The sequence below is a fragment of the Carya illinoinensis genome, chromosome 8 (genome assembly GCF_018687715.1).
Source record: "Carya illinoinensis cultivar Pawnee chromosome 8, C.illinoinensisPawnee_v1, whole genome shotgun sequence".
In the NCBI taxonomy this organism is placed as follows: Eukaryota; Viridiplantae; Streptophyta; class Magnoliopsida; order Fagales; family Juglandaceae; genus Carya; species Carya illinoinensis.
In genome coordinates this window covers 1,946,642-1,960,646 of record NC_056759.1, presented here as the reverse complement: position 1 = coordinate 1,960,646, position 14,005 = coordinate 1,946,642, and the positions used below count along the sequence as shown (strand labels likewise).

The 14,005-nt window shown below is 36.1% G+C and overlaps 2 protein-coding genes and 1 pseudogene across 2 annotated transcripts; all 3 read right to left on the bottom strand.

Moving 5' to 3' along the window:
• Positions 1-5,938: 5,938 nt before the first annotated feature.
• Positions 5,939-6,650, bottom strand: LOC122318673 (protein FAR1-RELATED SEQUENCE 9-like). The gene is made up of 3 exons (XM_043136233.1): positions 6,291-6,650; positions 6,105-6,245; positions 5,939-6,013 (listed from the first exon to the last, which is right to left on the bottom strand). The coding sequence occupies exons 1-3, from the start codon at positions 6,648-6,650 to the stop codon at positions 5,939-5,941; spliced, it is 576 nt and encodes a 191-aa protein (XP_042992167.1).
• A 117-nt stretch (positions 6,651-6,767) lies between these two features.
• On the bottom strand, positions 6,768-9,155 carry LOC122318672 (protein FAR1-RELATED SEQUENCE 5-like). Its single transcript, XM_043136232.1, has 3 exons — positions 9,098-9,155; positions 8,757-8,785; positions 6,768-8,384 (listed from the first exon to the last, which is right to left on the bottom strand). The coding sequence occupies exons 1-3, from the start codon at positions 9,153-9,155 to the stop codon at positions 6,768-6,770; spliced, it is 1,704 nt and encodes a 567-aa protein (XP_042992166.1).
• Positions 9,156-10,035: 880 nt separating this feature from the next.
• Positions 10,036-13,384, bottom strand: LOC122318120 (annotated as a pseudogene).
• Positions 13,385-14,005: the final 621 nt, after the last annotated feature.

Genomic DNA, 14,005 nt, shown 5'->3' with positions numbered 1-14,005 from the left:
ATATTTATAATTAAACTACATTAAATTATAAATTTACTTGTTTTCGTATTCGTGGAGCAGCCCGACGGCCGCATCTAAAGAGATTGAAATTCCGGCAGAGTAGTCGGGCAGAGTAAATAAGTGGTTACAGTTGAATGAGGAGAGCAGTCATTGCATTATCACGTTTTATGGTTTTGAGGGAAAGGAAAAGCACTTTAGATTCCCACTTGTTGAAGGCAGGCACCACAAATCAATACTAAATACTTATCATGCCATGTGTGACTGAGAAGATATGGTCATTGATGGGTTTTGGTTCCTCGGGGCCCCCACCTGCTTCAATTGACATTTTGACCTTCTCAAGCTATCAGGACACGAGTACACAAATAATGTGTTCTTAAGTCTAAAGTAGAGGCAGGGAAAGGAAGAAAGTTAGATAGAAAAGATGCATGGAATAATTAGGCCAATAAAGATCAATGCCTGTTGTCTCCACTTTCACGGGCCAGGCAGGCATAGCTGATCTTTAGATATTAGAATGCTCTCTAATTATTTCATTAACAGTAATGCAATATTCATATTGTCCCAAAACTCGACATCACTATAATACCTATCTGGCTTGCTTTTTTTGTTTTGAGAGTGATAATTGAGAGATGTAGAGAGAGAGAGAGAGATGTGTTTTTCCATAGAAATGGTTAAGAAGTTCCATGTTCTAATTTGCGTAGTTTTTGACCACAATCATGTTATATGAGAAATACTATAAGAAAATCCTATATCATACACAAAAATTTAATCAATATGTAATTTATCATTTTCGTCCTTATATATGTATATGTTGATACATTGGGAGAGGAGGTTCGAACTCAAAACTTCTATTTTGTAGACTTTGATTTTATGTCATCAAGTTCATCTTTATATTTAAATATAAACATATTTAAATATTATGATAAAAACTTTGGTATAATTAAATAAAAATGTATAGTATAAAACTTTGGTAATGTTATATAGAGCAGGCATTTTATATAGAAACAGTAGAAAAAGTACCCACTTGCTTCTAATCTCTTTGAGTTGACGTGGAGTACTGGACAATCCACTCACTAAGTGCGTAGAGCATTTTGAGATTATTCCTATCACTTTCTCCCCACCCAAAACCCCCCCTTCCCTGCCCGAACATTCATCTCCAAAATTTATGAAAAAAAAAAATATATTGGAAAAGCCCAAAACTAGTAGGAAAGGAGTGGTGAGGGACTCCATATCCAAATAGGGGCCACATATCTTTGGATCTTGACCTTGTAATAGGGTCATGAACTATAAATAATGCACACTTTGCATTTTTTTTTTCAAATATTTTTTGAAGAATCTTCAATATATTCGAAAGCTTCAAATGTTAGATTGATAAGAGCGTACTTATGGATTAACCAAATGCTAAATCCATCCCTTGTTTAACTATTAGACCCTAAAATACCATTACAATGGATTAGTCAAAATTTAAATATTTGAACTTTAGCTACAGTAAACACCATAATTATTTCTAAATTTGCTTGCTATTGTAGCTTCATCAAATATTTATTTTATCTATTATTTCTCTGTTTTTATTATTCCCTTCGTCATTCCACTCAATTCCAACTATTGTTTCCATAGAAAATCCATGGCATACAACTCAAATAAAATAAATTATAAAAGGGTAAAAAGTGATAAACTAAAATAAATTAATATTTTTTAATTATTAATTATTTTATTACTATATAATAAATAAATAGATAATACAATATAGAGATTTGATGTGAATAGTCAAAATAAAATTCATCTTATATTATTTTATTATTATATAATAAAAAAATAACTATTCTAATATGAGACGTAGGTAAATGTAATAGTCAAAGTTAAAATTCATCTCATATTTATCAAAAATCTCCTTTAATTTTGACTAATACATTGATGATGCTTTTAAGTTGCTATAATTCAATGCTAAAGATTTGAAAAATCCCCCCGCCCCCAACTCCCTATTTAAAGCAAGCAAGCAAAGAAGTCAGTCGTGACTCCTACCTTTGTGCTTTTGATTTGAGAGAAGAGAGATGTTTATTCAGAATTCAAGGCCGTGACAAGATAGGCACTTTGACATTAAGCTCACGGGAAATTTCTAGGCATGACAACTGATCAAAGACACTTGGGATCCACGGAGTTGGTTGGGGAAAACAATCACATGGATTGAAAGGGGACTAATACGAGAAAGCTGCAAATTAACAGGTAAAAGAAAATTCAGGCCACAGGCTTATTCTAACGAGAGTAGTATTGCCGCATTAAGTGAGAGTGGTTGGCAGGGAAGGGGTTAGTCCCACGTGAAATTGTATGAAGCATATTGAAAGTGACGACTAAAGACAGCCACAGCCCAAACTCATGAAAGCAGGACCATTCCTGTGAATGCCACTCTCTTTTTGTTATCTTATAAGAATCTAACCTAATAGGGAGGGGGCGGTGGAGAGAGAGAGAGAGAGACAGAGACAGAGATAGAGAGGAAAGTCATGGAAGACATGATTTATAAGAAAGTCGACTACATGCCCACTAAAGATTATTACAAGGAAAAAAAAAAAGAGAAAAAGTTGGAGATTTTGATTAGGATTTTTCCTCTTGGCGTTTGTTTCTCAGTGGAATAATGACAGTGAAGGAGATGAGGATGAGTCTCTCCTCTTCAGAAGCCCTCTCAACTCTTTGGCATATATGTTCTTCTTCTCATTCTCCTTTTCAATATTAAACTTTCAAGTTTCACGTGATTATTTCCTAAGGATGCTGCTACATGCACCGAAGGAGTGGACTGAAAAAAGAAAAAAAAAGAAAAAAAGACGCACCCATGTCGTGACTCGGTACACCATCATTAGGTGTACCTACTACCTAGCATTTTTCTTTGAGTATTGGCATTGATATATGCAAATGCAAATGCAAAGACATATTTGCATAATATGACTCTAAATTTAACTAAATTGAACTATGCATTTATATGTTTTTGCATAGTTATGAACAATATTTATACAAATTTGAAGATCTACTATTCATTCTAAAAATTTTATTTTACTAATTATTTCTCTCTCCTTTCACTCTCTCTCACAACCCTTTCCTCTTCTCCCTCATCAACAACACAACAAACCTTCACCTTCAACTTCATTTTATTATTATAATATATTATATATATATTTTTTATCATGTTATTATATTTTTAATATAATATACAAAAAAATTATATATTTTTATTATTATATTTGTATTATTAATGCCAAATGTATGTAGTGGATGTTAATTGCAAAAAATATATAAAAAAAATTAATTTTAGGAAAAACATTAATAATAAAAAAAATAATATTTTATTATTATTTTGATTGTGAGAGTTTTTCTTGAATGAAAAAGTCAATCCCCAAAAGAGGTGTTTTTGCATAAATCAATGCCAACGTAATTGATAGCTGTAGGCATTCAAAGTGATTTTCATCTCAAAAACCTATGAAAATAAAAAAGACATGGCTTTTGACTTCCCATACCAAATGGTCTATCCATTTTTTCCCTTGCAATTAATTGTTGAGAATACCTGGGGATCGGTTGGGCTGTTAACCCTCAAATAACAATCCTCCAGTAATTGCCTGCCACGTATGCGTCTCATGCTCTTTATGTCTAAACCGCGATGCACCCAATCTTTGCCCATTTAATCTCAAACCCATTCAGGTCCCCTTCTGGTTTGAGCAGAGACAGCTCGTATACCATCCAGGTCCCCCCATCTCGAGACAGCTTCATCCCCAAATCGCTCCGGTGGTTCGAATCGCACCGACAGCCCCATCCCGCGACCAAGTATTGTTTATTGTCGCTGCGGGAGGTTCGAATCAACACGGCTTCAGACCCTTCTCGTTGAGGTCCCCTTCTCGCTGCGAGAGGTTCGAATCGAGACAGACGGCTTCCCTTCTCCCTACCGTTGGTTTTCTTCCTGCCGTTGGTTTGAATAGTGACAACAGCCCATCCCGCGACTGTGGCATGGAGACGGGCAGATTCAACCTTGGGACGAATTTAGAAACCCTAGCGACAACTTGGGTTCTTTCTTTTCACATTTTAATTTTTTTTTTCGTTCATATCGCTTCACAGATTCAAACTTGTATTTTAATCTGGAAGTTTGTGATACTACTTTGTGTATTAATCGACAGATTCACTTCGTGGGTTATTTATTTTCTGTTAGATTTGTGGATTCATAACCTTTGATTTTGCAGTTTGTCTTCACAAAATTGTTATGTCCTATATTGTGAATTCAAAATACTACCACTTGACTTGTTATGAACTGCTTCTCAATTGTACATCAATTTTGTGACTGTTTAATGTGAACTGAACTTTGCTATTTTTCATGTTTCATTTTTTGAACTTTATGGGTTATGACAGATTGGGTTTTCAAAGTAGTCATGCCCTATTTTATATTATGACAGATTTGTTAACAATTGCTTATAAATAGTTCAGTTATTTTGTGATTGTTTAATGGGAACTTTGAACTGAATGTGCCAAACCATGAACATGAGTTCCTTAAGTGGTATAGTTGCTTTGCTATTTTTGATACATCTTATATGTAAGTTTGTTGACAGATATTTGGTTAAAGCTCAATATGCTTTAAGCTCAATATTCTTTAAGTGGTAAGTTTGTTGACAGATATTTCTCATGGTTCTTTGCTTTGCTATTTCTTGTGGGTTATGACAGATATTTTGTGACTGTTTAATGGGAACTGTGAACCATGAACATGGCTTCTTTTATATCAAGTCTCAATATGCTATTTCTCATGGTTCTGGATTGTAAGTTTGATAGATTATGTTTTCAAAGTAGTTGATGCCCTTCTAAGTTTGACAGATTATGTTTTCAAATTAGTTGATGCCCTTCTAAGTTTGACAGATTATGTTTTCAAATTAGTTGATGCCCTGCTTTTATATTATGACAGAAAATGAGAAGTTCGGCTTTTTCTGGTTCATCTTTATGGACTGCAAGAAGAGAAGAAGTTTCAATGGAGAGACCATTTTGCTATTGTGGCATTCAAGCAAAATTACAGATTTCTGGGAAGTCAAACAGTTTTGGTAAAAGATTTTACAACTGTCCAAATTATAAAAATAATGCACAATGTTCATTTTTTGAATGGATTGATCTTCAAAGTGACCAGAACAACTGCTGTAAGATAACATTGGAGTTAGCTGAGCAAAGGAATGAGAGGGTACTTCATCAACGTCTTGGTATCGAACAATCCAAATTCCAAGTCATGGAGAAGAAGTACAAGAGAATATTAAAAGCGTTTATCTTATCGTGGTCATTTTTTATCTTATTTTGTGTTGTAATTTTGATGTCTCCAAAAAATCACAATATGTGTCTGCCAATGCTACCAAAACTGTGATTTTGGATGTAACTTTTGGATTTATTTTGAATGTAAAGGCTTATACAGCCCTGTTTGACCAGATTGGTATCAAGAGTTAGTGTATTTTTTGTATCTCTAAGGAGAAGAAACCTGTATTGCTTTGCTATGATGCTAAATTTATTTAATGATTTTGTATCCTCAAAACTTGCAATTTGCTTGTCATAGAAACAAAGTTATAACCAGAAATTGTTTTTAGCCGTGACTCACATACTGAACCTGTGCAAAACACCTAGCATAATACTTGAAGAACAAAATCGGTTATAAATTAGAAACCTGTACTGATTTTGTATATCCCATACGTAAAATGTTTGCTTGAGATGGCTTTAAAGACATTAATTCAACACTTAAAAATGGAAACATTGACAGCTTGCTTATAAACAAAAACAAGTAGATATTTGACTCGTCCCATTAACAATCAAATACTTTACACAAAATCTTTAACATAGCAACCAAGTCCGGAAGTCTCCAAAATTTAACAAAGGAACCATTGGCAGTACACATTAAAACTTGACAATAAAGGAATTCTCCACAAACTAAGACTCGCATGATCTACTCGCAGACTTCCATATAAAAACTTGCAATTACATTGGTTGTGACAGGTTGACAGATGTTGGCTGAAGATCCCTACATAAAAAACCACAAAACACAAATTTTACTAACTTCTTCAATTAAATACCAATGAACCGAACCCACAAATAATTCAAAAGCTACATACCTTACTGAAGGGCAATTGTTTTTTAGCATGTCCTTCAGCCTTGCAAATGCTACAGCGTCTTTTCTTTGTTGTTTGCGTTTCTTTTGGATTCTTGGATCTCAAAGACTTTGGTCGACCTTTTGTTGGCACCCGTGGAGGGTCCTAGACCGTTTGTGAAAAGTTTGATACAACTTGACTTGTTAATACTTGATCAATACTGCAAGTCTCTCCTCTATTTGAATAATGTGTTCCCTCAGTATCTACGTGATCTTCCATTGCAAGTAATTTTTTATGAATCTTCTTTAATGCACGAGTGAGGAAACTGTGTTTTTCTTCTGACTGCGACCCAAGTTCAACAATGTCATAAAGTTGTATCATGGACTTGCTTTTTCTCATCGTAGGATCATCTAATCCTAGCTGAAGGAGCCCTGTAGGACTTGGTATGTCAGGGATAGGCTGACTCTTAGCATTAATAGTCCATCTTTCCATTACATAATGCTGTGGCAATCTATCTAACTTACTTTTCTTGCCAAAAACACACAAGATATGCTTGCAGAGAATCCCCATAAACTCTCACTTATGACACGTACATGTCGCAACACCTTCACCACTCTCCAACGTGACATGGTAAACAGGTGTTTCTTTACTATAGGGTGTCACCCCATAAGTCTTGCTTTCACCCTCTTAGGACAATTTTCTTGATATGTACCGTAGACTATCAAACAACTCCTCCTGGAAGATCATAAAAGACTTTCTTGTATAAATCAGTGCTGCCTCCTCTTCAATTTTAAGAGTTGTCTTCAATATCGCACTAGTAGACTTCATCTGCACATCTTTCTCTTTCTCTTTAAAATAACGTGCATCTATAGCCGCCTCATACTGATGAACAAAGTCACTCACCATAGTACTAGATCGAACATAGTCTTTGAAAAATTTGTTCATACTTTCACTCCGTTGAGTTGTTGACATCCCGGCACAGAATGTTGAACGCAAGTAAGCCGGAACCCACTTTTCTCGTTGAATGTAAAGATTTTGCAGCCAATTATTTTCTCCTAAATCATACTTCATCAATATCGATGCCCATTCCTCTTCGAACTCAGCAATTGTAATAGTCTCATGGATGCAATGACGAAAATCTCTTTGAAAGTCAAGAAACTTGTTATATACATGGGCCAAGTGTTCAGGAAACTTTTGGAGAATGTGCCACAAGCACAACCTATGAGTTGTATTCGGTAGTACCTCTACAATGGCTTTCGCCATCGCCTTATCATCATCAATAATTATCGTTGAATGGGCACGTCCAAGCATTGCCTCTTGCCAGGTTCTCAATAACCATGTATATGACTCCGCCGTCTCATTAACTAACAAAGCACAACCAAACATGATTGTCTGATGATGATGGTTAACTCCTGAAAACGGCACAAATGGCATTTTATAAATGTTGGTCAGGTATGTGGCATCAAATGTGACAACGTCTCCAAAATACTGGTATGCCGATCTTGATCTAGCATCAGCCCAAAAGCAACTTTCCATACACCCATCTTTATCAACTTGCATGGAATACACAAATTCAGGTTCTTTAAATTGGCGATCACGAAAGTAGGAATATAGTCGTTGTGCATCACCCTCTTCAAAAACTTTTCTCCTTTTGGTGCCCAAGAAATTTTCTACATCCTTGCCAATACAGCCAACATTGAAGTCACTACCTGATTCTTTACTCAACACCGACATAATCTTTCTTGTCAGTACCCCGAACTCATTCAAAGTCATTATAAGTTTTTTTTGGACTTTAGTCACTCCCCCATGTCCACGTAGGAAACTAGTACTTCTCGGTGTGAGTAAAACATGGTTATGTCCAACTACAAACTTGTTAACTATCCAGTGTTCACCATCCTTTTTTATACCCATCAAAGTTTTACATCCAATCTTTGTCTCGTCAGGTTCAGGCATTATTTGTTCTTTTTCTTTCCGATTTATCCTCCGAAATCCTTCCCTTGTGCATATATAGTCTACTGTAAGTAGTTTTTTATTATCTTTCGACAATCGAGTATGATTCGTCCGAATAGCAAATCCTTTACGCCTTGCATATGCCTTATAATATGCTTGGGCGTCTTCCACATCGTCAAATAACATACCAATGTATGGCTCCAAAGGACAACTAGTCGAAGAGGGCATCACATTCACCCCATCTTCGACATTGACTCCATCTTCAACATTGACCTCATCTTCAACATTCACATCACATTGAATGTCTACACTTTCAGCCTTAAATTCATCACTATCAAGATTATAAAGTGGTTCCTTCAATACAGTACCACACAATCAATTAGAACTCATTATAATATAACCATTATTGAAAGCGTTTATACGCCTAACTAGTTGTTGAAAAAGTATAAAAAAAAAATAGACAAAATAATATATACACCTAACTAGTTTTCTTTTTTTAAACCACACACATTCTATATTGTTTCTTTCCAACAATCATAATTTTTAATCCTCTTCTTTTTGTAATGCCATATTCTAAAAAAATCATCTCTTCTTCCTTTTCTTTTTTTGGAAATCATTTCTTCACAGTAGTTATATTTTCAAAATGAATATTTCTAATTATTGGTCATGCCTTATACTGAAACTTTGAATTACTAGTCATTTTGTAAAATAAATTGAGATGAATACTCTCTTGTTGGCTAATTCTTGAGCCTTCCCTATAAGCAAACCAGAAAGTAAACATGTTTGATGAAAAATTATGTTTACAATCATAATATATTTTACAAAAGTCCAACATCACATAAACTCTTTGGCCATCTCTTTCAGTCATTTTGTCAAACACCTTTGGCCACTACAAACCCTTAACAACAAATCAGTAATATGTAATGCTCTGTTTCTTCCAAGCACACATTATAAATTTAATACATCACATAAAATTACATTTCATAAAAATAGCAAATCGAAAGCAATGCAGATTTTATCCCTTGTAAACTGCTACTGGTACTAAACTTTGCCCATTTAAAAATTACAGTGAACAACAACCGTGGATTGGGATGGAGAAACACCAAGCCCACTGGAGTCAACCATGAACGGATTGGTCAGGAATTGTGGTGGGCAACAAACCAGTGGAAGATGAGAACGGCGCTTGCGTGGGTGACTCACACGTCAGGTATAATCATACAGAAATCGGCCTGGACCAAATCGGCCAAGGAGGACGACGGGAGGACGACGAACGGATTCTCGATGGATGTGTGGTGGTGAACTGGTGGTGAAGATCGTTCAGGATTGGCTGAGGGTCGACGTTGTCTGAAGAAGCACGGGTTCGAATAGGAGATCTCAATTTGTTGTTATTATCTCGTGTGCATGAGTGTAGCGTGAGTTTAGTGTGTTAGCTGAGGTGGCAGCTTCTGAGTGGAGAGCTGTTATTCATTAAAAATCAGTTCGACTGCTTAGCAGAGGAACTGTTAATTTTTCTTGGAATCTCGTTTTGTTAGAAACCATCGTTTCTTTTTTCTTCATTTCAACAAGAAATATTGGGAAGCATATGCTTTCGTGCGTCCAGTAAGATTGTTGTCTTTCTCGATTTTTTTTTTCAAGCATTAAGATATTGAAAATACAGAAATGTCAAGAACAACTAATGGGATTTTGGTGGTACGAAACAACATTGGGCTATTGAGAACATTCCCAGGACTGACCCTAAAACAACTAATGGGGACAAAGCTCCGAGTCCAAAAATCCTATTCCTTTCAACAAGGCCCAACCAAAGTCCTGATTATGAAGAGAACTATACGCAGGTTTAAGTAAGCTTCTCATAAATCATATTTTATCTGTCCTAATATGAAACTCCAAAGTCCAGCCAAATTACGTAGACAAGAGAAAAACAACCCACAGCTCTTTTTTCTCTTATTTTCTGGAGCAGGCAACCAACTGCTTTGAACTGCATGTTTTACTTTCTGACTAAAATAGCTGTTAAGGAGTCACTAATTGTTGCTATCTTGTCAAGGAGTATCAAAATATTAGTGTTAAAAAAAACCGTGGGGTGCAAATTATCTACATCAGAGCAAAAATTAACAATTTCCGGAACATTGAACTTGTATTTTTATATTTCAGCTCGTCTTCAGGAAAAGTAAAGGTCAAGGTAAGTTAATGCGTTCATCTTTTGCCTTGTATGCCAAAATCAGTTTGTCAATCATTGGCTTGGGGTCATATGGCCCTTTGCGAGATTTGTTAGGTTGCCTCAGAGTTGAAAAGGATATCTTTGATAACCTGAATGGCAAAGAAATATAAATTTGTTAGGAACATAATATTTGTGAAACAAAACACCTGCCAACTGTTAAATTTCATATAGAGAAGGCATGAATGCTCAAAAGGCCGCAAGGATCAGTCACCTGTGACATTGAACCATGAACCTGCTCCACAGTTATCTTTGCACTATCACGAGTAATCTTTGCAAGTTGAGGTTCTTCCTGCAATTAATACAGGATCAAGATTATATAAACACACAGGGTTGTTGCAGGGGAGGGTAACAAAGAGGTGATAGTTGATCCAGCTTACAAACTGAAACAAGATGTTGCAAATTAAAGCAAATCTGCCCCTAACACCAAATTTCTAAAAAGATTACATGGGCCTGCACCATTCACCTGTGTGTACTGGTGAACTTTGAATCTTTGGTTTTTATTTGTATCGAATCTCTTCTGTAGAAAAATTTCTATTAGGTATACCCCCTTCACCTAATGAATATTTAACACCAAAACACAACAAAGAAACCATGCTCCCCTCTCTACAAGTGCAATGTACACTCAATTTTCACCCAACTAACCTCAATTATTTCAGGCATATAGATCATGAGAATGTTCCTAGTATATGGGACATATACAAGAGCATCGCCTGCTGGGCATTTCGGGATCAGTTCAAGTAACCATAAAATTTGTTTACGTTAAATATAAAAAAAAGGAAAAAGGAAAAAAAAGAAAAAGAAAAAGGATTCTGAAATGCTGCATGACTCAAGGCTAAGCAATGATTTGAAGGACATTCCTCTTCATGTGACCAAGGGAATGAAATTGATGCTCATCTTCTAGTAAACAAAAGTATATTACCATTTTTAAGGCAAGATAAGTAAGCTGACCTCTTTCTTCCTTGGAGGGGGTGCTATTAGTGGCCCAAAGCCGGAGTGAGCTAGTTGGTTCTCTGCCTGCTCCAGCTTTTCAGCTGCGCCATACAGATGGCACCACCTAATTAGTTTAATCTTCACAACTACTCTAGTCAACCACGACAAGTAATTTGAAATAAAATTGAAGAAACTTGTATGGCTCAAGAAGAAGAATTACCTAGATCTGAGATTTGTCCTGCAACATAGTCGCCATTACCTAATAAAGGTGAAGACGAAAGGGTATTCACCCAATACTTGTTCCATAGCAGATCCAAGAGGTGGCAATCAAGAGAAGACTTAAAATAAGTGATATCCAAAGCATAATACTGCGAAAACACATACAAACGGCATTAATACAACGCCGAACAGCAAGTTTCCCAAGGAGCTGGAGACAATGAAAGGTTAACCTGTTTACAGTGTACACCAAAGTCTTCAATCTTATTCAGAGGGATGGTCTGGTACTCGGAGACTGGCTGATCTGGAGGCTTATATCCTTCTGGATATGTCCTGAATGCCCCAATCTCAACTTTTCCAGCAGAAACAGTTCTTGTTGGATCTATAACAATTGCCAAAAAAGGTTCCTGAAATTGCTGGTTTAGCATTTGTGTTGAAACATCGATCCCCGAAAGCCAGCATCCATAGCCAGGATGAGAATGGTACCACCCAACAACGTTTTCCAACCGCCCTGCCTGCACCATCAACATATACTGTAAGAGAACTCACCCCATTAGATGGTATAAATACTACCTGGTGAGTCGATAAAGACTAAATAACAATCCATTCTAGTGGAGTTAGATAGTGTGCCAAGACAGCGAAGATAGAAGTTTCAAGGATGGTCAATTCAGAGATGAAATTCAATCTCTATAAATATAAACCATGAAACGGTAGGTAAATCAAACACAAGAAACTCTTGTAAGTTATAATTAACATGACTTGGAAACTAACAAAATATTTTTTGTAATAAGTTTAAGAAATGAATTAAATTTCCATAAGCAAATATTAGAGTCAGCACTCAATCAGGTTTTTAAAATCCTTTATAGAACTCAAATGCAATTATGCAAAGAAGTGGAAACACATACTCGCGAACTGCTTCTTGTTAAGCATCAACTTTGAGCTAGGTTATATATGTAAATAGAAATAAAACTTCAAAAACCTTATGAATGCCACCGGCCGGACGTACTTTAAAAAGATTCACTGCTCACTAGCGTAAAACGCTAACTGCGGTATCAGACTGAGGCTACCTTGAAAAAATTTATTCATCGTCTATTTTGTGATGACGTGGATAAGTTTACAAATAAAATAAAATGAATAGTTTCAATCATTTAATACAATTTCATAAATAATGAAAGAATGATGAAAATTGGAGTGATCAACATTACTTCGCTACTTTCCCTTCTTTACTTCTATATCAGCTCCTAAATACATAGATTTTTTTTCAAAACTGATTTAAAATAAAAATTTGGCAGACAACACTACGATTTCTCATAAATCAGATTCTAATAACCCACAATGCAGCTTCTTAAATCCCCAAAACAACTCCTAGCGTTATTATTCGTCATTCGAGAGAGAGAGAGAGAGAGAGAGAGAGAGACCATTTTGTTAGTCTGGGAATAATCGACCATATACTCGTATGCATCGGCCTGGGCATTAACCCTAGTCTCTGTGCCTTCGACGGGTAAGGCAAAGGCGTCCATAACTATAATAGCGTCGCCATCGGTTTTCCCCTGCATGAGGCCCATGACCTCGATGGTTCCACCGGAGCGCGCGTGGACCACCATCTTCAGGAGAGCCAGGGCGGAGATCTTCACGCGCTTGAAGTAGTGGGGGTCGTTCGCCCACGGCTTCTCCTGCTGGAAGTTGGCCTGCGAGGCCTCGTCGTAGTAGAATATGGCGTCGGAGGCCGGGTCCGGGTTCGTCTTCGCGGTGTCCATGGGAAGTATGTTGTTCTCCAGCTCCCAGGTCTTTTGCGCCATGCCTATTAGGGAAGAAGAAGAAGAAGCAGCAGCAGCAGAAAAGGATTCCATGGCGATTTGTGTTTCCAGTTTCCACTACTCTGCATTCGATGAAAGTGTGAAAGTTGATCGACCGCCTGCAATAATAGATGGACGTCCATACATACGAGCATAGTATGCTCGTAAAGGAAATTAACTAATATTTTCAGGAGTCTAAGAAATTAATTTTAAGGAAGGAACTTTCAATATTTTAGGAGCTTCGGGCCCTTGGCTCCGCCAAGCTTAGGCCCATCTTCGATGACGGAACCAAGTGGGCTTTTCAGTGAAGGAAATGATCGCGGTGCACGGATAGCCGTAGAAGAGTGTGTACGGGACGCACACAATTTTTTTTCCTCTGTCATTATATAATTATATAATAAAATCGAATAATATTATATATAGTTATTTTTACATATTTTTTATGCACTTTATTAATATGATTGACTGAGTCAATTTTTTTTAATATATAACTAATTACATCAACAGAGTATACAAAAAAATACATAATAGTGACTGCACATAAAATTCTTGAATAAAATATATACATGTTAGTACTAGTAGTTACAAATTATTAAATTGGTAGCTAAACAAACACGAGACTCGTTACATTATTAAAATTAAATTAATTAAATGCATTAGCCATTAAATGAAGTGAAAAGTTTCCATATATACACGCTAGTACTATTAGTTACAAATTATTAAATTGGTAGCTAAACAAACAAGAGACTCGTTACATTATTAAAATTAAATTAATTAAATGCATTAGCCATTAAATGAAGTGAAAAGTTTCCATATCA

What these genes read in the sequence shown, in the direction of transcription:
- LOC122318673 (XM_043136233.1), bottom strand. Translation starts at nt 6,650, where the DNA reads ATGGGGATTCTCTGCAAGCATATCTTGTGTGTTTTTGGCAAGAAAAGT. An exon ending in AGACTTGCAGTATTGATCAA is followed by an intron (nt 6,246 to 6,290) that starts GTATTAACAAGT and finishes CAAACGGTCTAG; the next exon opens with GACCCTCCACGGGTGCCAAC. An exon ending in AACAATTGCCCTTCAGTAAG is followed by an intron (nt 6,014 to 6,104) that starts GTATGTAGCTTT and finishes TTTTTTATGTAG; the next exon opens with GGATCTTCAGCCAACATCTG.
- LOC122318672 (XM_043136232.1), bottom strand. Translation starts at nt 9,155, where the DNA reads ATGGTTGACTCCAGTGGGCTTGGTGTTTCTCCATCCCAATCCACGGTT. An exon ending in ATCCACGGTTGTTGTTCACT is followed by an intron (nt 8,786 to 9,097) that starts GTAATTTTTAAA and finishes GTTTGCTTATAG; the next exon opens with GGAAGGCTCAAGAATTAGCC. An exon ending in AAGAATTAGCCAACAAGAGA is followed by an intron (nt 8,385 to 8,756) that starts GTATTCATCTCA and finishes ACTGTATTGAAG; the next exon opens with GAACCACTTTATAATCTTGA.